Consider the following 22934-nt stretch of genomic DNA (forward strand, 5'->3'; position numbering starts at 1 on the left):
AACATCTGAAACACTGTCTCATAATAATGAAAAGAGCAAAGACTATGAAAGAAATATTTCAGCCCAGTTTTATCAGTGTATTTATTAACAGTTTGTTACATTCTTATCTCCACATGCATAAGCCCAGAAAAAGATTATTTTTTTAAAACAAAAGCGTATGGTTTACTTCAATGTTCCAACCCAAACACACAATCTTTCAACAAATCAATCTTCATTTAAAAAAAAAAAAAATGAAAAAATGTCAGCCACCTAGTAATGTTAAGCAAAAATCTCTATCTCCGGTGGGTGCCTTGGGGTCTACTCCCAGATCAAGTGCAGAACAGAGATTGCTCCAAATTACTGCAGCACCAACTGGAAGCCTTTACAAAGACGGTCCAAGTTACTGTTGCCCCAAAAGAGACATATTTTGGCATGTTATTTTTTACTCAACTACTGCACCAGCCAGATCCCATAGGAGACAGAAAAAAAAGACTGTTGTAGCTTTTTATGGGATGGGGAGTATCACATGTATGTCAATGCCTGCACATGGCATAAGCACAAGGAAGGATTTTCTATGACAAGGAGATGCCCTGGAGACTGTAGATGAGGCTTTTTCTTTGTTTACACTTCATTACTCTGGCTCAGACATTGAATTTAGACAGATTTTTTATAAAGAACAGGTCACCCCTTCTTTTACCCCAAAATACTTCTAGTCTTGGTAAACATTTAACTATTTCCACTCATTCTGGCTAGTCAAAACAGACCATCTAAAATTTTTCACTGTTTCTCAGTGTACAAATGACAAACACAGACAAAAATTCAGTCACTTCCAAAATGACCTTCAAGGACTTCCTGAGCTTAAAATAGATTATTTTAAAATAAGAAAATAAATTTTTCTTGGTGACGGAAAACAGCAGTTTCCAAACCTCATCTGTAAAAAAAATCCAGAGTATTTCAAGTGTTTGTTTCCTACCACGACCAGAGTGAACCCAGCACTGCCATTACAAACACAAAAGCTTCAGGCTTGATTTTCAGCAGAAAGGTGATGCAACCTAATGACTAGGAAAGGGTAAAGGGGCTTTGCACCTCTCTAAAGGGTTGTTTAATTCAGATTGTTGCTCACAGCTGTAAAAGTCTGCTGTTACAGCAAAGCTGTTTGAAGGTGGAGACAATTTTTGCTGGTGATCCAGGTCCTAGTTTTGATGAACAAGCATTTGTGCCACAAAGTCTACCATCAGCACAAGTATTCCTATTACACTTTTTTCTCCAACTTGACGTCAGAAACTGTAATCCAGGGAGCAATTTCCAGGGAAAGCTGAGGCAGCTCTGCTTTCATTTCTTCTACACATGTTGTAACAAACCTAAAGCCACACCACAGATCCTCAGCATCCCAGCTTCCCCTTACAAAGATAGCACCATGTGTTCCTTCTCACTTTTCAGGATTTATAATTTGTAAGTTTTCATTTATATGTTCTGAATGTTTTCAGAAAGATAAAAATAATAATGCATACTATAAAACAGTGTGTGATTAATCACTTTCACTTTGCTATTGTTTGTTATTTCCTACACTGAATACAGGAAGGTGATACAGATTCTGTGATTCAAGGAAGGGACACAGATGAGACAAACCTCTGACTGTTGCACCTTCCAAGAAAATTAAGTTTACAGAAAAAACCCACTATGCCCTGTGAAGGCATGTTGTAAATAAATGAGTTCACATTTTGATTTTTAGGAGCAGACTTCAAATATAGCTTTGCACTAAAGGAATCATAGAGACTATAACCTGTACCACATTCTTTCACAAAATTCCCAGCAGCCATGACAAAATGACTGCAAATAATTGAGCATCTTGGCCCTTCTGTTGTGTCAGGAGTAAGGTGGTGAAGATACAGCCAAAAGGATAAAGGTTGTTTTAATTAACCATTTTTTGAAAGCAAAGGAAGGAAGAAATTAACCAATTTTAGAAGCTTAAAGCTTGTGAAAAATGTTTCCAATAACTAGACAAAAGACAGGGGCACAGACAGATACTACTATCAGGAGAAAAAAGGCAACAGAAAAATAACCCAGACAACAGCTTTCATTAGATTTTGTGCATTGAAAAATGAAAACTTGCAACTAAGTAACCTCTAAAAACTCTCTTCTGGAAACTAAGGATAATGACAGCAATGCCTCAGCCTAGTGGAAGATAACCACATCAACCAGGGTTCATCAGTGGAATGCTATTTTCAAAGATTCTCCAACATCTTCCCTTTCTCCTCCCCTGGATACTAAGATGTGTGCTTGCTTTTGGGGGTAGGGACAATGTTTTTCTAATGCATCAGCCTTCACGGTTTCCTGCCCTGACTCTGGAAGATATATGTCTAAGGAGTCACTGCACTGAAGTCTGCTGAAGTTTACCCGTTCGTTCATTATTTGGCCTGTTAACTAGGAAACTTTATTCTCAGAAATACTACCATATCTTGACTGGATTTAATAATTAACATCCAAAGCAAGCCCCAAGGTCTCATCTCTGCTGCACCACAGACAGCTTTTAGCCCATGAAGGCAGGACTTCAGTTAGATGTTTCCAACTTGGCAGTGTTAAAGTGATGGATGGGAAGTCTCCTCTCAGACATAAAGAATCCACAAAAACTGAGGGCAAAAATAAAAGGGAGAAGAAAGGAACCAGACCCAAAATCCGTTTCTTTCCATACCCTAACCATACTTCCCAGAAGAGACTGCAGATCAACAGAAAGAAGCACTGACTGTCCCAAAGGTGACAGTCACAGAAAGTGAGGGGGGCTGGGTGGCCAGCCTAAGTGGCAACTTTCCATCACTCCAGTGGAAAGAATCAACCAATGTAGATCCTATGAAAATCATTGGCACCAAAAGCAGCATTGCATTTGGGGCACTTACGCTGCCGGGTGTCATAGCGTGTTTTCACGCACTCAAAACAGAAGACATGAAAGCACTTTGTGAGCACAGCATCCTTTTTGCGCATGTTACAGCACGGGCAGGTCAGCCGGGCCTGCAAGACAGAAACATTACAGTGAGGGCTCACTACATTGCACTGGGTATGTTAAAAGATGACTGAAGCTGAAAGTCCTTCCATTCCTGGTAAAAAGAAAGTGTTTTCTTCAATGCAAGATAGGGCTACAGTGCCAGAGTACAGACAAAAAGATGTCAAATACTGACAACATGACTACACAGCCTTTTGACTAAAGCAAAGTTAAAGAGACAAGTTGATTGAGACAGCTACTCACTTTGTAATCCTTGATTTCTTCCATCAGTATCTCATCACAGTTGGGAACCATGTCAGGCTTCTTGGTTGTCTCCAGCTTCCTGCGCAACCTAGATATATCTTCCTGCATAAAAACAAGAGACCAAGTACATGAGCAGTGTATTCTCTGTCACAGCTTCTTCAGGGACCAAAGAGAACTAGCACCTGGCCAACAGTGAACCTGGCTAAGTCACTCCACCCACACTTTCAACCCTGATAGTCCAACAGATTCACAACAGATGACATTATCCTCTGGTGCTACATGTATTGTCAGTCATCAGTGGACAAAATCTGAAAGAGCCAAGACCTGAGGAAGCTAAAATCAAAGCGAAACTGGACCCCAAAAAAAGTAGCGTAGTTGAAACCCACTCCAAGCTCAATCTACAATGAGACAGACACCGAAGCAGGTAAGATACAGAAGCACTGTGCATGAAGTATATACCTCAGCCCTTTTGAAGTTGAACATCTCTTTCTCTCTAGTTACTCTGTTTTCTACAATCTCATCTTGGAAATCATGTAACTTCTTCTGAGCCAGCTCTAGCTGGGCTTTCAGATCATCTGCAAGCTGGGCTGCATCCATGGCCTGAAAAAGAAAACCAGTACAGAAGTATAAAACATGGAAAAAGAGCTCTCGTGATTTCTAGTTCCTCTGCCTGGCAATCCAAGACTGCTCACAAAATAATTCTCAAGCAGCTAGAGATTTTTTCAGTCTAATGATAGTACTTTCAAACAGAGTAACTGGAATTACTCCCCAAACGTTATTTCAGCAGCAAAATATCTTTTTAAAGTTCTCACCATTTAGACTCAACGTTCCTCTTCCGTAGAGCCAACCTCTGTCACACTACAATGCACGTCACCTAGAAAAACCCTAACCACACAATTCTCTTGTTCAACTATTTTCAGCCTTCCACCTTCTAAATTTTCTCTACTACATCATTCAGAGACAGTTCTACAGGTGAACTAGAAGAAGTGAAAGTATTCCTTAATCATTTTCTCTGTTCACCAGTTCTCCTACCACTTTCTAACTGTCCCTGTATCAATGAATCTGTTAGTTCCATCAATACCACAGTTTGTGATATTAAGCACAATTGATTGCGCTGAATTCCCATCATCTCCTCTTCATAGTGGTACTTATGCCTTCCTTTCCATTTTAATGACACACCTCCATTTCTACTGAAGATTTAATAACAAAGGCAGTATCAACCATGAGACTTAGTCTTATTTTACTTATAACCAGCCGATTGATCTTAGATACTTGTTAAAGGTCTGAACGCTCCCCAGACATATTTTCCTTTTACTTGCCCCATCCTTCCTATAAAAGCTTTGACTCCAGTTAACTTCATCTGGCTGCTGCCTCTTCTTTCATAACAACTTTCCTTTTGAAGGCACCTTACTTGAGCTCCCTAACCAGACTTTTCACAGAAATGCCTATGACCTCCTCCTCCTCCTTACCAAAGGAAATATCAGTCTACAATACTTTAGTAAGAACTCTCTTCAGGACTCCCTAAGCCTTCTGGTACAGTAGTCCAACACCAGGGAATATCAGGTTCCATAATACCAGTGAATACCTTCTATGCTTCCCACGAGACAAGAATTCCATCTTACAATCCAAGAGGAAATCAAGCAATCTCTCACCTTGCGTTTATTCATTTCCAGGGCCTGTGTTCGGAGACCTAGCTCTTTCTCGCCTGTTCCAATGCTGCTTTGCAGTAAGTGTTCCTTCTCCTCTAGCTTACGTACAACCTGCAGCTGGGCATCCACCTTGGAAAGGGAGAAAGAAGGTGAAAAAGGACTGAAATGCATGCTCTGCAGGTCTTCAAAGGTGTCATTAAAGCTGCATGCTAAAACTATCCCCACCTCCCCATTACCAAGGTTACGTCTCCACTTGCCTTTTTCTCCCTGAAAAGACAGATTAGCAGTTTAAGAGCTGTGTCCAGACCTCTCAGTGAACACTTCAAAACCTAGCGGTCAAATACTTGCAACAAAGAGGTGGGTTTTTTTGGAAGGTGGCTTAGAGGATTTCTGCAAGGCAGTGTGCACAGTTCCACCTTGGTTCCAAGGATGGCGGGATATATATGTAGAACACCATTACAACAGGAAAATGACTTCTCACTTTCCCTCCCCCTCCTGCTTTCCATAGCAATAAACCTGTAGGTCATGTTATACAGCAGTCTGTTTCTTACTAAAACAGGTCCCTTTGAAGTCTGATGCAGCATAGGGGATTAAGGGAGCATTTCCTCCTGTAATGATTTTGGCAGGGATACAGTTAGTTCTCTTCATAGCAGCTTATATGGTGCTGTACTTTGGATTTGGGATCAAAGCGGTGTCAATAACACACTACTGTTTTAGCTATTGCTGAACAGTACTTGCACAGCATCAAGACCTTCCACACCTCATGCTGCCTGCCAGCAGCTAGACTGTGGGTGCACAAGAAGCTGGGAGGGGACACAGCCAGGACAGCTGACCCAAACCGACCAAAGGGATATTCTGTACCATATGACGCTTTGCTCAGCAATAAAAACTGGTGGAAAGAAGGAAGTGGGGGGATGTTCAGAGTTACAGCATTTGTCTTCCCAAGTAACAATTATGTGTTTTCCTAGAGATGGCCGAATACCTGCGTGCCATGGGAAGTAGCGAATGAATTCCTCGTTTTGCTTTGCTTGCGCACAGAGCATTCCTTTAACTACTGAACCATCTTCACTCCAACCCACCAGTTTCCTCACTTTTGTCCTTCTGATTCTCACCCCCATCCTGCTCTGGGGGAGTGAGTGCTAAGCTGTGTGGAGCTTAGCAGCCTATCAAGAATTAACCCACATCTCCACCTTCCCCCATCAGTTCTGTTGTCCTCTCTCCTCCCAGGTTACCTGTGTCTTCAGCGTCAAAACTTGGTCTGCCAGCTCCTCCTTCTCCTCTTTCAGCAGCTTGTGGATCTGGTTGGATTTGATGCGTTCTGACATCAGCTTGAAGTTGGCATCATCCTTCTCCCGTAGCTGCTGCATCAAGCGGATGTTCTGTTCCTGCATGTCTTCAAAGGCTTGCCCTGTGACATCCATTTCCGACAGCAGGGCCTCCTCCTCCTGGAAAAGAATCATAGGCTCTAGAAAAACTGTATCCTGCATCCCCTACAACAACCCTGAACATTTTACTCAGAGACACCAAATCTAGATCAGATGAAGGAAGATGTCTCAGTATCGGAGAACAGTATCTTCCCAGCAAGCAGAAAAAGGTGCTCCCCAGAAGTCTACACCACAGCAGAAATGCCCTGAATTAGAGGGTGAAGAAAAGAAATGGTGATCTCCACAAGCATTCACAGACTGTAGCTTGTCTGCTGGCAAAATCAGCTGTGACACAGTTGCTGCCAGAACTGGGCAGAAACCAACTCCCAACTTCAGGCAGCTAGCTAAATAGCTGTTAACATACACTAGATTAAGAATTCTACATGTGGACAACTTGACAGCTTCCAACTAACAGATTGCCAAGCCCCTTAAACTCACTTCAGCCACTTCAACATTAAAGGAGTAAGCAACAAGACAGAATGGTTCTGTACTATAAGGAAAATAATCTGAATTCTAAACAGGTATATGTTAAGTCACTGGCTTGCCCTCCCCTGCTGTAGTCCTGCTCTCTTATTATTAGATCAAGCCCTTTTTATGGAATAACATATGTCACAGTACCATGCACATGTATGAACTACATGAACTGTGCAGGTAATACTTCTAAAAAGAAATTGTAGCCTCCTCCTCTAAAAGCCAATGTAGTGGGTTTGCATGGCAAGGTTTTGGTAACGGGGCAGGGGGGAGGCTACAGGCGTGGCTTCTGTAAGAAGATGCCAGAAGCTTCCCCCATGTCCAATGGAGCCAATGCCAGCCAGCCCCAAGAAAAAACTGCTGCTGGCCGTGAGTCCAGCAGCAAGGGTGATAGCAACTCTGGCATAACATATGTAATAAAGGGGAACCAACTGCTGTGCAGTGACAGCCAGAGAGAAGGACTGAAAAACATGTGAGAAAGAACTCTGCAAACACAAAGGTAATTGAAGGAGGAGAAGGTGCTCCAAGTGCTGGAGCTGAGATTGCCCTACAACCCATGGCTGAAGACCATGGTGAGGCAGGCTGTCCCCCTACAGCCTATGGAGGTTAGTGGTGGAGCACATAACCACCTCCAGCCCATGGGAGGTCCCCACACTGGAGCAGGGGTATGCCCAAAGGAGGCTGTGATCCTGTGGGAAGCCCACACTGATGCAGATTTGCTGGCAGGACTTGTGACCCTGTGGGCTGGAGAAGCCTGTTTCTGAGGGACTGCACCCCTGTGGAAGGGACCCACGCTCGAGCAGTTTGCGAAGAACTGCAGCCCATGAGAAGGACTCAGGTTGGAGAAGTTCGTGGAGAACTGTATCCCATGGGAGGTACACTATGCTGGAGCAGGGGAAGAGTGTGAGGAAGAAGGACCAGCAGAAACGATATGTGATGCACTGACCATAACTCCCACTCCCCGTTCTCCTGTGCCACTCAGGGGGAGGAGGTAGAGAAATCGGGAATTAAAATAAGCACAGGTGGAAGAAGGGAGGAGTGGGGGGAAGGCATTTTTCTGATTTGAATGGTAATAAATTAAACTAATTTTTCCCAGGCTGTGTCTGTTTTGCCTATGACAGTAACTGCTAAATGATTTCCCTATCCTTATCTCAACCCACAAGCCCTTTGTTATATTTTCCCTCCCCTGTCCAGTTGAGGAGGAGAGTGATAAACTGGCTTTGGTGTGCATTTGGCATTCAGCCAGGGTTAAACCATGACAACTGATCCAGCCATCTCTCCTCTGCACTCTTCACCTGGGCCACAAATGATTAAACATTCCTCACCACCCCGCACCATAAGGTTTGACACCCTGATGTTGTGGCATTCTTTTGATTGTTGCTAGGTTTTTTGCTGGTTAGGTTTTTTCCCCCTTTGATAAAAAGGGACAAAACTTGCATCTCCAGCACACAGAGAGACAGAAATTCCCCCTCTCAGGTTATCTTCCTGGCTGTAACCTAAAGGCAGCTCCTTCTCAGGTGCTCCAACCAAGACAGAACTTGTCAGAAACTTCTCACCTGCTTAGCCATGGCTAGTTTCTTCTGTAAATACTCGATTTGTTCTTCCACTGCTCGGATCTTGCGGAGGGCATCCTCATCAGCCATCTTTTTACTCTCCTTTTTCTCCTTGTCTTCCAGTTCTTTCACCCTCTGCCTCAGTTCTTCCAGCTACAGCAAGGACAAAACAAAAATGACACTAAACCTGATGTGGCCTGAACATTGTTAAGAACCTGTTTTCCCCACAATCTCTAAAATCTGCAGAAACCACCTTCAAACCATGGGAAAAAAAAACGCACCTCATTTTGACAGAACAGTGTATTAATGGAGACGGACCACTACAATGCGTTGTAAGCCCAAGATCTTGATTTCAGACCCTTTGAAAATTCTATAGCATCTTTTATCAAGAGCAGTCTCTTGCAGTTGTATGTGTATGCGGACAGAGAGATTATGTGCTCCTTTAAGAGCATTTGCTCAAGGACCTTTTTCAATACAAAAAGGGATAACAAGAAAAGGAGGAAGCCATAAACAAAATACAGAGACACAAACCTGACAGACAAATGATACGGAAGGCAGTAATGAGAACCAAGCCTGGTCAAGTAACACTAATTGATGAGAGCATGGGAGGGTGTTAGAATGTTTATTCCAGCACACTTATCTGACTGTGGTGAATGATGAATGATGTACCAATTATCTATAGGATGATGTACTTATGTTTATCTAAAAGTTGGGAAACATCCAAGGACCCTTATTGCTAACACGACGGATGTACTAATTGCTAAGTCCTTGGATTTGTCATCTTTAAAAAGGCTATCTGCTCCTAAGTTCCTGTTGTTTATATAATGTGGCAAAGACAAGGACTTAAATCACTGTCACTAGTTTAACGAGATATGTAAATGAGTTCCCAGAATTGTAATGAGTATGTAAATGATTTCCCGGAAAGTTAATGAAAAGACATGAGTGACTTGTATAAAGAGGGGGCTGAAAGGTTCCCTTGGGGTGCATGACTTTGATGGAGCAATCCCCCATGCAGCCAGTGCTGCCGAATAAAGATAACCTCCGCTCACTCAAATATTGGTGGCTGATTCTTCAAATCAGTGGGCCCTATCAACCGCAAACGGGGCGATGTGGGGAAGGATAGAGAGACACAGACCTGACAAAACAAACAGGGAGCAAAGACAAGAAACAAACCTTCCCAGTCACAACAGCTGACAGGCTATCAAAAAACTACAGGCACCACTTCCAGCAAGATCAGTCTGGACTTTGCAACTGATAAGACTGTAAACCAGGGGTGGACCCTGGACTAGAAGGGCTGATTGACAGAGCTGTACAAACCAGGGAGGGACATGCAGGGGGAGAGCAAGGATGAACAAATTCAGGCTACACAGAGGAGGGTATAAAAGGAGCCAGTCATGTGTGAAACGTATGCTGTCACTACACACTTGTCTGACTCAGCCCTGAGCATGATCACCACAGCCTGTTCCATCTTCTGGTATCTTCTTATCAAGTATTTTAACTATTTCTGTGTAATCCAACTCTCTACACCATGTGTATGTGTGGTGCATTAAGTGCTAGCTACAGATGAGACGTATATGAAAAGAAGGTAAGAGACCCGCGATCACAGGGGTACCAGGCAGAGGGGCCGTGCTGGTACTGGAGGGATCTGCAAATGTGTGTGTACTTGTGCACCTAGACTGTTGTGCCTGTGCTACTGACATTCTATCTCTGCCAGATGAATAAGAGGAAGAGGACTTGTCTGTCTATGCTTGCATTTTATGAGTCCTATATGCACATGCTGTTGAAGGCAGCACCTTGCCTGTGGCAGCCTGGCTGGCCATGTCAGTGTCCTCTCTGTGTGTATGTCTCCATGACATGTGCTCAGCTTCACTACGGGTTAAACCTGCAGCTGAGAAAGCTGGAGCCATGTCCCTCAGCCTGGGCAAAGGGATCATCCCTTCTCAAACCAGGGCATCCCAAAACCTCCCTGTTCATCTCCAGACCGTTCCAATCTCTCTTCTAAGTGACAAAGATGAGAAAAGGGACAATCTTGAGTTCAAAAGACAAAAACAACACGGTTCAGGTGCAGTGTATCCAAAAAGAAGTTTTAAGTAACAGGCTAAAGAGAAAAAGGGAAGAGAAATAGGATTTACCTCAGCTTTTGCCTTCTTCTCAGCTGCCATCAGCTGCACTTTGTCTCTCTGCTCTTTGGGGGCAGAGCGGTACATATCTAGCAACAGCTTCATCTCCTTCTGGCTCTCCTGGGCCTTCCTGAAGACAGGGAGGTAGACAACTGTGAGAACACAACAGGAAAGCTATGCTGTCACATACCTAGCACGAGAGCCATGTCTCCGACGTGATATGCATATGGAGTCATCCTTGGCTCATCTTACTCCAGTAGTATAAAATAGCCAAGGAGTACAAGCTGGAGGCTGAAGAGAAACAAGTTGACATGGGTTGAAAAGCTAACAGAACTGGGGTGGGGAGGAAACTTACTCTAATAGTAAGCAACAAACTATCCGCTATTGCTTTGGTACTGATCCAGGACAGGGAAGACTACCATGCCCTGCTGCTGTAACGCTTTACCCAATTGTTACAACAGCAAGAAATAAAGATTGCTTGACCCACACCATGGAGTATCTGGTTCGGTAATTCATGCTTTAGGCTGTTGTAGGAGAAATGTTACTACACTGTCCAAACCACAATTAAGATACACAGGGTGCCAGAAATCTCTCGCTTCACTTCAGCAAAGGTAATCTGCTAAGACTGAGCTCTAAGTCATCTCACGCAAACACACCGGTCTGGGCACTACTTAAGCAGGAAAGGGAGGCACAGTAACTCTTACTTGAGCTCAGCCTTCAGCTGCTTGATCACTTCAGCCTCCTTCTTTCTTCCATCTTCATGCTTCCCTTTCTCCTTCTCTTTGGACTCTCTCTCCTTCTCAGATTCCTTCTGTTTCTGCTTCTCCCGCTCTCGTTCCTTTTCCTTTTCCTTCTCTTTCTCTCGCTCTCTCTCCTTCTCTTTTTCCTTCTCTCGTTCCCTCTCCCTCTCGCGCCTCTCTCGCTCCCGTTCCTCTTCATCTCGCCTGGCCTTAATTTCATTAACATCTTCAGAAGCAGCCTTTGGGACAGAGATTTGGGCAGAAGGATCATCAGGTTCTTGCTTGATCTCTGGAGGTTCCTCCTTTGTGTCTTCAGTGCTGGACTGGGACTGTAAGAGAGCACTACCACTGCGAGAGCGGATCTGTTGTGGAATACAGAGGAAGACGACACAGAAGAAAACAAACCATTAAGTTCTTAGCCAGAAATCTACCTTATCCCCTGCTTCCCTCACCTTCCAGTAATATGCTTGCATGCCCCTTCCATAATTGCTGTTGCTTTTCATGCAGCACTATACAGCTACAAAGGAAGACCATTCATTTGGTAAGTGGAAGCTGTTGACTGTAGAGCTCCATTGAAAATTACATTGCATCCTGCCTGCCATATCAGAAAGGCTGATATTGTAGGCACAGATGACAGCATTCCTCCTTCTCTTAAGCACTTTCTGCTATTTTCCAGCATTTCCTGCTCTGGTACCTTGCTCAAGTCAGATTGGGCCTCTCTCAGTTTGCGCTTGTATCTTAACACCTCTCCCTTCAGCTGGTGGTTGTGATTTTGGAGGCTGCTGATGAGATGACGCATCTCCCGATTAATTGGGCCTACAAAACCAGAAACACAACTGTAACAAACCATACTTCTGCCAACCATCTGTGAGGACTTTCACGGAGATGGAGAACAAGGTAAGTGACATTGACAAAGAACCAAAATAAGACTGTTATCATTCTGCCACACAACAGAGAAATAAAACACATGCCAGTTTTACATGCAACCATTCAGTTATTGCAAATTCCCATTCCTTATTTCCCCTTAACATGACTTTTTTTCCCATATTCCCAAGGGAAGCATGTCATGCTACAAAAAATCTCTATGATCTGAATGCTACTTTAAAAATAACTTCTTTATTTCCTCTGATTAAATTTGAAAATTATTGGTTTCCTATCCAGGCTGTCATTCCAGACATGTAAATTAATCCACCCAAAAGTAATTTTTAGCAATGCAAAACAGTCTGTCATAAACCAAATTATTAGCAAAATGTATGTATTTTGCAGTGTCTAAAATGAAGTCAGATCACAAGGAACTGCCCTACCATAAAACACTTGAAAAGCTTTGGGTTTTGAGACAGACACCTGCCAGAACAAGTATTTAACAATATCAAAGAATCAAACTAGGTGTTTTACTGCAATGCAGCCTCTACCAGGCAATGGTGGGGTGTGGGGGGTCAGGGGTGTTCGTTTTTAAGCACAGCAGAAAAACTCTGTACCTGCTTGTTCATTTGCAGCAAGCGTCTGTTCAAACTCTATCCTCAGCATCTCATATTCTTTGCGGACTTGTGCCAGGGTGTCCTCTAGCTGTATCACCTCTGTGCGTAGCTTCTTGTGAAGACTGACCTCATCTCTCTGCGGAGTAAGAAGGAGACAGAACTTGGTGCTGTGACCCTGGAGTATCTCTCTCACCTCATCAACATGAGGTACCAGAACAGATGAATTATTGCCAGGAAGATAGATTTCCTGACCAATCCCAGAGCTACCCAGACCCAGCAGTGATACCCAATGGGATGACAATGTTCTCTAGTCTGATGAAGCAGAGGTGCTACCTCAATTAGTTCCACCTGGCGCTGGTGTGTGGTGCGGGTGCCATGAAGCAGAGTGCGGGCCTCATCAAGATGTGCTTTCAGCTGGAGACTCTCATTATACAAAACAGAAAATTGGGACTGCATGCAGCGATATTCTGGGGTCTCCTTCACAGCCTCTTCTACTGCTCGTCGCAGCTCAACCTAGGCAGGACACAAGAAAATGCCACAGAAAGAAAAATCAGCTCCTTGTTTTCAGGATCTGTTTTCCAAGGTAGAAGCACAGTGAATCAAGCTGTCACAATCAAAGCGAAAGCAGAACTTTAATAGCACTGCTGTGAAGTAGACGCAAGTGATATGCTTCAGTATCCAATTTTAAAAGCCTGTGCTTTCTCTACATGCACTAGGCTGTTTCTCTTCCATAGTCACATAACGAAAGGTTTTGATTCTCAGGCTCAGCAATATCTTCTCTCAAAGGTATGAGCTTGGAAAACATGACATACCTTTTAAATTGATTTACTGTAAAACCATGATCACTTAAATCGATAGATGGACATACAGAGAAGTATGACGAAAGCTAGAGAAAATGCATGTGCAAGTAGGCATTATGTTAGCTTTCTATCAGAAACAGACATAACAATCAAAAGGAAGATAAATAATAGAAAGAAGAAAATAAGAACTGGCAGGTTCAGTTTGTAACCCTTAGGTATTTGCTTTACTTGTCAGTTCTGCTGAAAGTAATAAGGCTACTTATTTTTAAGATTAAACTGGTACACTGCTTTGCCAAATCTTCCAATTTAACAAGCATTTTAGCTTGGCATTGCCCTTCACCATATGTAAAATAATACAAAAATAATAGAAACATTTAGTGCTTCTAAATGAGTTACTGCAACAGCACATACATTAAAAGACAGTTTACAGGAACGCTGTAAATATTAAATACATCTCTAAACTAAATAAAAACAACTTCCACTTAGCCATTTTCCTCCTTTTAGCAATGGAATTCAGTAGGCACTGATTTTAGCTAGAATGACTAGGCTGTTGGCGGGGGGGGATGGGATGGACACACGGTGGCTGTCACTAAAAACATCTGCTCCCTGGCAGTCCAGCAGGACAACACCGACTACTGCCTTTTGCATTTTTTTGTCCACAGCTATTTCTTTCATTGCCTCCCAACACCATCCCTCACCGCTCTAGCTCCCCTCTCCCCATTACTCACTTCCTCACATACATATGTAAGTAGGCATTATGTTAGCTTTCTACCAGTAAGAGACATAACAACTGAAAGGAAGATAAATAAGAGAAAGTGGAAGTACAGAATCTGAATTTTCCCAACAAGAAAAAGTTAGCAAATGATTGTGACTACTAGCAGTGAAACAGACACATATAAACGCACATACAGCTTAACTGTAAGAGATAAAGAAAGTTGTAAGCCACATGGTGTTTCTCTCTAAACAAACTTATATGGATAAAGATAATTTAGAGGTACCTCAAGACTGTTTCTGGAACCTCACCTCTGTAACTTAGGTTATCAGCTCAGACATTTCTTATAACAGGCTAACAGATCTATTGATCACTAAGATAAAATTTAGATTATTCTCTAGATCATATACTTATCTACTATAGAGTCACAACTTTTTGTGTTACCACTTTTAAGTCATAAGAAACTCATATGCTGTTTCCTATCTATCAATTCTACCACACTGGGAAAGATTTAAGTCTAGCTCTCCTACACAAGTTCCACAAATTTTTCAGTTCTCTAGTTCCACTTGCACAGGACGGGGGGAAAGTGGAGAACAGTCAATATTTCCAAAGAGGTGAAATTAGTTTTTACTAGACATCATTAAAATGTACTTAATAGATCAGAATGGAAAACACGAAATAAACCGTTACAATTTCCATTGATGACCACGTGGTGTCACCAATGCACTGAACTGCAAGTGTGAGTCACATCACTTACAGTACCTTGTACAAAATGGAACCCAGCTAAAGAGCAAGTGTAGAACAGAATAGCATTAATGCAGTTTTCCAGAGAGAACAGTACAGCAAGACTGAGGGTAATCAACCACACAGAACACCTTCATCCTCAAATAGGGACAGATGTCTCACCTTGAGTTTTTCATTCTGTGTTGTTACTTCCTCAAGATCCTGGCGTAGTTCCTCCAACTCACTGAGGCGATTCCCGGCAAGCTCTTTATTCTCTTCCAGCTCTGCATTCATCTCCTCAAACTGTTGGGGATAAACTGCTTGTAAATCCTATTGTTAATTAGCACCCTCAGTAGATACATTAAGTCACTGTTTATACAGTAAGAGAAATTACATACTTCAACTAGCATTACCAAGTGAGACAGTCTACTTCTATCATGTCCATTTCATAAGTAGGAAACCTATACACAGACAAAATGGTTTGCCCAGAGTCACACAGATTTGTGGCAGAGGAGGTATCTAAATTTTGTTCCAATCTATGGCCCTATGCATAAAGGTCTCCTTGACCTTATTCTTCCCTGTGGCTACAACCATTCCAGTGTCATTACCTTGCGGGCATTAATGGTGATAGTGCCACCATAGAGGCTGCTCCCAGCTCCATACACCTTGTACCCTTTGGAATTTACCTGTAAAAAAAGGTAACAGATTTCATCAATACTTAATTATACGCCAAGACTGCTGCATGTTCAAGACCAAAGAAGGTACACTACAGATTCTCAGATCTCACAGCAAAGTACCATTAGATGATGTCACATATCTCAAAACTACATCAATTCCTCTGGTTTCCCAGCAAAAAAGATGGTGCTTACTCGTTCCAGAATATCTGCTAAGTGCCGGTTGAGCCTCTGCTCCCTCTTGCGTATCTTGTCAATATCCCACTGAAGGTCATCAATCATAGTCTCCAGAACAGACACCCGAGATTCTGCTGTCTCCACTCTCTCTTGCAGCTTGGAGAACTGCAATCAAGAGTGTTTCAGCCAGCATATTGAACAGAATCAACATTTTCTGAGACTGCTCAGTATAAATCTTATTTGATTAATACCCTGGATTCATGTGCTTTACTCCCATCTTTTGCTGTGTCAACAGACCACTCATTGAACTGTCCTGAATTTTACAGTCTAAATCCCAGCTCAGTAATGAAAATAAGACAAAACTGAAATCTGGCTGAGTACAGAGGCAGCCACTTCAGCTTCTTCAAAGGCTTTTCACTCCTTATCTACTTTACAGACCACTGAAATGCTTGGCGACCTAACACTAGGCAAGGCCAGCATTAACAGAGTTTTCAGAGGAACTGAAACCCCTGAAACAAATACTGCAAATTAGATGAATCCCTTAATAAGAGGAATCAATTTGTAATTAGTGTCATTACACTTTCATACATGATGCAAAAAAGTAAAGAATCTGAAATGTCAGGGAAGTCACATCAAGTGTCTCAAATGTTTACAAAGCCACCTTAGCATCACCTTACCACTTCCTCTGCTCTGTTTCCTCTTAAAATTACATTTGAATCACTCGTTTAGTTATACCTTTTCATTCAGTGATATAACAAGCAAATCCATCTGAATCACACAAAAAATCTACATAGTTCTCTACAACAACCCTTTCCATAACATTCAATCCACATTGTTCCTGTCCCTCTGCAAGGCAATAACTTGCTTTCCAAACTACAGCAACTGCAAATCATTCTAAGCAGGACCCCAAAGCAGATTTCTTTCTCTCTCCTCTTTATACCTCCTGAGACATGATTCGGTGCTTCTCCTGAAGAACATCAGCCAGCTCCTGCAGCCGTCCATTTTCATGTGAGAGGTAAGTATTAAGCTCCAGAACTGCTTCTTCCATCAATGAAATATCTGAAAAGTGCATAAGAAAAGGAAATGAATGGAAATCAAGGAAGACTGCCTTTAATTCTTCAAGTTTAATTCAGCAAAGGAAGAAAAAAGAACACAGCAAAGGGAATTTCTGGTTTTCACTTCTGCTTACTGTATTTCTCCAGCAGGTGGTTCCCAAGGGTCTCATCTCCAGCCATACAGAGCTTTGACTTGCATTCACTAAGCAAAAGGCTCTGTAGTTTAACATATTACGCATTTCTGATTGTCAGTTACCATCCCCTAATGTCAGAAATCATTCCAATTGTGTCAGTATCAGCAACACAGAACATGCCCTTGTAACCCAGTGACACCCTAATGCAGATCAAACTCATGCGCAAACCTGCTACAAAAGGTGGCTTGAGCTAACATACCAAATGGCAATTACAGCAACTGAATACCGGCTCATGATGCACAGTGCCAATGCTTGCCACACAATGCCAAGTTTAAACTTAAACTACAGCCAACTAAAGACAGTAATTCTTTGCTACACTAATGCTAGACTTGTCAGAGCTCCTTGATCAGGGCACACAGAACACTTAACAGAAGACAAACCAAGCATAAGTTGATATTCTATCTAAATTTTCATCGAAAAGATTAAAATTCTAACCTTAAACTAACAAAAGTTTTTCAGAAAGTCGTCTGATTGTAAATTGAATCTTCATTAAATTTCAGAAGCTAGTCATTTGGCTTTCTTCTGCAGAACCATGCTTTGTGTTCAGAACTGAAAGCTACATTGGGCACACCAAGCCAGTAGATGGCTACTATTTTGCTCGAAACTCAGTGGCAACTGAGAGGCTGGTTATTCCTACACCTTTTACTAGACTGCAAGTGAGAAAGAGCCCAACATCAGTTTGCAATACTGATTTCACTTCTCCACATGTAGGCATGAAGCCTTTTACACAATGGCTGAGGACAGCTGGGTGATAAGGTTCAATTATAATCTGTAACTTCCCAAATGCATGAACACACCCCTTGTAGAAACAAGCCTTTCTTCAGCCCAACACATTGGACCAAGTTCTCAGCATTCAAATTTAGAGGCAGTTATAATATACTTTAAGTGTACAGTACTAGTCTTTATTAGAGGTTTTGGTTATCAAGAGTTTGGAAAGCTAAACCCATTTATTTTGGAAAATAAATGGGCACAAGGAAGACTACACCTTAATGCTTCCAATGCAGAATCTTGTCTGAGCTGGGGACAGATGAGGAATCTTGAGTATCAGACAGCGATCAACCACCGTGGTCATACCTCCGCTATTCAGCTTATGGGATAGCACATCCACTTTCTCCTGCAGTTTGTCATACATTGTCACAATCTGGGCAACAGCACGGCGGGAGGACTCTACACGCTCCTGCAGCTGAGATTCTATCTCCTCACTAGTGCTGCTGGCTAGAGTGGCTAGGAAGGAGAATGCTGGCTCCAGTCCTTCACCTGGGAACAGCAAGAGGTGCAAAAAAGTGAATTTTCTCTGGCAGACAACATATCACCATTCTTCACAATCAGAGAGCCTTTGTCACCCTTTAGAAAGGGACATCAACATTGTCCACAGCTGAAATGCATCTTCTCCACCATCCCCAGCCAGGTGTCTCACCTCGTTCCCTCTCATCTTTGCGCTCCTGATTACTGTCCGAGTCTGGTTCAGGTTCTGGTACCACAAGCGCTTTTCTTTCCGATAAAAGATCTCCAAGACCTTGGTCCAGGTCAAAGCGTTTCAGGATGATGCGGATATTTTCATCAAACTGAATCATGCATCGGGCAAGACCAGACAAGGCAAAGAATGGATGTAAATAATAGGAGAGCAGTGGAACAGAAGAAGATAAAAGAGCTAAGTGTCTATAAAACAACAAAGTGTGTTACTAACCTGATTCCAGTATCGATTGATAATCAGCAGAGAGGCATCATCAGTGGCCTGCCGACGCTCCAGCTTCTCAATGTGCTCCCGTAGCTCATCTTCAATAGCTTGCCGCTGGTCCAGCATCTCTGCTAGTTTACGGTTCTTGGTCTGTAGGGTCCGGATGTCCATCTCCTCCTGTGCAGGGGCACAAGTCAGGGCACATTGCACACAAGCCAGATCACTGGGCTCACACAGAAGGCCAGACAAAAAAAAAAGCAAGAGGTTGAGCGGGGGTGTGCAAGAAAGACATACCGTTGAAGAAACACCACCAAGCTTAATAGTCTCCACTGTGGTCCCTGAATCTTCAACCCCTGCCTTCTTTTCTGGAGGTGCAGAAGGGCCAGGCTCTCCAGCAGTCCGTTTATTGCCAATTCCAGACATGGTGGCTGAAGCATATAGACTCTCACCTTTTCTAAGTTCTTCCTGAACATTAAAGAACACCATTAAAAAAAACCAGCAAACACACACCTACACAATCAACTCAATTTAGAGTTTTTAACATACTGATCCATCATGGTAACAATAGGTCAAACACAGTAGAGACCATATACCTCAAAAGGGTTTGGAAAATACTGGTCAAACACGAAGTTTTAAAAAGACACCACTAGGATTAGCACTGCAAACAACACATTCATGGGATGCTGAAATGGAAGAACTGTAACTTATTAGGCTCTTTGGAAAAAAATCTTCAGGAAGGTTCAGTCTGCTTTTTTCATCTCTCTGTATTAACAAAAATTACCTATGTTAGACTTTAATGGGCAACTGAGACTGGGTATATGCAGCAGCAGTTCACTTCATACCAACCAAACCGTTCTTTTTATATCAACATTCAGAGTGACTTAAAGCCAAGGGCAGCAACACCCTGAAGATGTGCCCTGTTAAGAGCTTACATAGAGATCTTACAAATGCTACAGAACTGAGCAGCAATTCCAAGCCAAAGTTTGTGAAGACCCATTTGAAGAGTTTTCCTGTGTATCAGGAGAGCCACAGACATGTTTGCATTGACTTGGGGATAAATAATCTTCAATCTGAGAAGCTCTGAACTACCAGTTACAGAATCACAGAACAGTTGAGGCTAGAAAAAATGTCTGGAGATCATCTGCTCAGTGCCCCTGATTAAAGCAGGGTCAACCACCTTGCCCAGTCAGCTTTTGAGTCTCTCCAGAGATAGAAACACACCAGTATCCCTGGGCAACATATCCCAGTACTTGATGACCTTCAGCATTAAAACAGATTTTTGTGTTTAAACAGTATTTCTTGCTGTTTCCTAAATTATTATTTAGCAAAATAACAAGTATCTTCTTAAAGGGTTTCCAAAACAAATACAGCAAGCAATTAATGGAAAATGAAACCAATTAGATCTTCATTAGGTGTAAGCACCATTCTTCTCACATATTCACTGATGCTGTGCCAACTCAATATACAGATCTCTTTCTACTTCTAAACTAAACGATACCCACAAGTAAATGAAACATGGATGATACCAGTTAGATTTGTATTGTTCCGTTTAAATCTACAATAGCATTTACAGTTAAAGTAAGGGTTACAAACTGAACCTGCCAGTTCTTAGGTATTTGCTTTAATTGACCAGATTAAACTGGTACACTGCTTTGCCAAATCTTCCAATTTAACAAGCATTTTAGCTTGGCATTGCCCTTCACCATATGTAAAATAATACAAAAATAATAGAAACATTTAGTGCTTCTAAATGAGTTACTGCAACAGCACATACAGCGTTCCTGTAAACTGTCTTTTAATGTAAATATTAAATACATCTCTAAACTAAATAAAAACAACTTCCACTTAGCCATTTTCCTCCTTTTAGCAATGGAATTCAGTAGGCACTGATTTTAGCTAGAATGACTAGGCTGTTGGCGGGGGGGATGGGATGGACACACGGTGGCTGTCACTAAAAACATCTGCTCCCTGGCAGTCCAGCAGGACAACACCGACTACTGCCTTTTGCATTTTTTTGTCCACAGCTATTTCTTTCATTGCCTCCCAACACCATCCCTCACTGCTCTAGCTCCCCTCTCCCCATTACTCGCTTCCTCACATACCGTACTCCAGCACCTGACCTACAAAGTTTTCATGATCACAGACCTTCTCCTTCCTTTAGGAACTCTGCCTAACCCTCAGTCCTAGGCTATTCTATTCACGTTCTTCATTCCCCAAACAGATCACACTAACAAAGACTGACCTGTCCTCCCTTACCGCCGACCCAGCTTCATCTTAATCCCTCTCTCATGGTTAAAATCCTCTTACACCGAGACCAAAATACACCTTCACCTGGCACTGCCCACGAGTCATCTACTCTGATCACCTTCAACCACCTAAATAAGGAAAGCAAACTCCCCCAAGCCCAGTATTTAGCCATTCATGTATAGCCCACGCCTACTGACCGCGTTCCAGCTCTTTCACACACTCGTGGCACCTCTAGCCCAGGAAGCTTTCAAAGCCCACCATTCAGCTTCCCACACATAAAAGCCACTCTCCACACCTCCATTTTTTGTTCGTGTAATCCACAGACCCTTGCGGCTCTGCAAAAACCTGTTGTGGCTATTCATTCAGAACCCAGAGGCCTCCCCCAGCGGCACTGCATCAAGCTCCACATCGCCCACCAGAGACTCCTCTCCATGCAGAGCGCGAAACCCCCCCCCCAAGCACGCCTCAGGGACCCGCTTCGCCTCTGCCCACACACACTCACTGACGTGCCGTAACGCCCGCCCCCGCCTCCCGCGCCCAGCGGGGATCCGCACGTTCCTGGCACTGACCCCACGCACAGCCGGGGCCCTCCCACACCGCTGCACACCTCCTGTCCCCACAGGCGGGCACCCCTCCTCAGCACCCCCGGGCACGCCAGCACTGCCCCGCCGGCACCGACAGCCCAGCGCCCGGCACCGACAGCCCTGCGCGCGCCGCCGCCTCGCGCCCAGCTCGGGGCAGCCCCGCAGCTGTCGCCGCTCCCCGCGGCACCCCTGACCCATCCCTTCCTCCACAGCCGTACAGTGTCTCCGCCCCCGCCCCCGCGATCCCCCCGCGATCGCCCCGCACCCTCACCTCGCGGCGCGGCCTTCCCCAAGCACCGGTCCCTGCGCGGCGGCCCCACAGACCCTCACCGGCGCCCCACAACCAGCTTTCGCCTTGGCCGGGGCCGCCGCCGCCGCCGCCGCCGCCGCGCTCCGGGACACCGGAAACTGCAACCGCCAGCGGCCGAGGCGGCACCGCCTTTTCCGGCGGCCATTTCGCCCTCAGCCTGTACGGGCGCTCCCCAGCCGCCCGGCCGCCGTTGCCATGGTGCCCTGGAGGGTTTGTCCCAGCGCCTTCAGCCGCACGGAGGGGGGGCTACCGGCGGCCGCGGGGGAAGATGCCGCCTCGCCACGGGCCGCACAGGGCCGCGGGTTGGGTGTCCCGCCGGGGCTTGCCGGCGGGCGAGGGGTCTCAGCTAATGGCCGCGGCGGCCGTCCTGTCCCTCGCAAGGGGGGACCACACCGGCAGCCGCCGGCCCGTGATCCCGCGGCGTGCTCTGTGGGTATAAACACGGCCTGTGCAAACTTCTGTAACGTACGTAACACATCCGTAAAATGTGCAGAAACACATAAACCGTGCAGACCCTGCTCCACCTGAGACTGAGGTAATATTTTAGATAATGCACGTTTAAAGGAACAGTTTAATAGTTTAATATTTTACGTTTAATACCTTCATCTCAGCCCATCTTTATAGAAAAACGTCAAAACATTTTCAAACGCCACCGGACTGGCAGGGTTCCCGCTTTACCCATCGCTTTACAGTCGGTTTGTACCCCCCGAGGCAGCTGCGAGACCTGCGCGGGTGCTGGGCTTCCACCCCTCCCCCCCCCCGGCAGAGCTGCCTCTGCTGGGAAATGCCAAAAAAGCTACAATCCCCACGTTGCAAATCACAATATAACGGCCTGCCATGCCTAGGAGCAACAGACCAGCCCGGTAATACAGCTCCAAAGGCTTCCGGGTGATTTAACACCTGAGTTCCTGAAGGGAAAAGCAAAGCTTCCGCGGCGCCGTCCCACCCCGCCTCCCCCCACCGCCCCGCAGCTGCTGGGACGAGCTAGGCAAACCGCGCTGCAGGTTTGTGAGCAAGGTGGGGGAAGCTGATCAGCTTGGTTGATGTCTGTATCCACATAGCACTGATGATCTCGGGTGGTTGATGGAATTGAATGTGTTCTCGGCGCTTTGACCTTCAGACGGT

General features: G+C 44.2%; 1 protein-coding gene across 2 annotated transcripts; it reads right to left on the reverse strand.

Moving 5' to 3' along the window:
• Positions 1-63: 63 nt before the first annotated feature.
• On the reverse strand, positions 64-21895 carry RNF20 (ring finger protein 20). Of its 2 annotated transcripts, XM_056324313.1 has the most exons (21): positions 21771-21895; positions 19372-19430; positions 18963-19133; positions 18678-18845; positions 18408-18555; positions 18065-18247; positions 16682-16800; positions 15760-15906; positions 15499-15576; positions 15074-15193; positions 12989-13168; positions 12656-12791; positions 11872-11993; positions 11142-11539; positions 10450-10567; positions 8321-8470; positions 6102-6314; positions 4873-4998; positions 3680-3820; positions 3221-3322; positions 64-2985 (listed from the first exon to the last, which is right to left on the reverse strand). In XM_056324313.1, exons 3-21 carry the CDS (start codon positions 19089-19091, stop codon positions 2809-2811), a joined length of 2955 nt encoding a protein of 984 aa, XP_056180288.1. In that variant the 5' UTR covers positions 19092-19133; positions 19372-19430; positions 21771-21895; the 3' UTR covers positions 64-2808. The 2 variants fall into 2 exon arrangements, with proteins under 2 accessions (XP_056180288.1, XP_056180289.1); XM_056324314.1 differs by lacking the exon at positions 19372-19430 and having other exon boundaries at positions 21771-21889.
• Between the last annotated feature and the right edge of the window lie 1039 nt (positions 21896-22934).

The sequence above is a fragment of the Falco biarmicus genome, chromosome Z (assembly GCF_023638135.1).
Source record: "Falco biarmicus isolate bFalBia1 chromosome Z, bFalBia1.pri, whole genome shotgun sequence".
Classification (NCBI taxonomy): domain Eukaryota; kingdom Metazoa; phylum Chordata; class Aves; order Falconiformes; family Falconidae; genus Falco; species Falco biarmicus.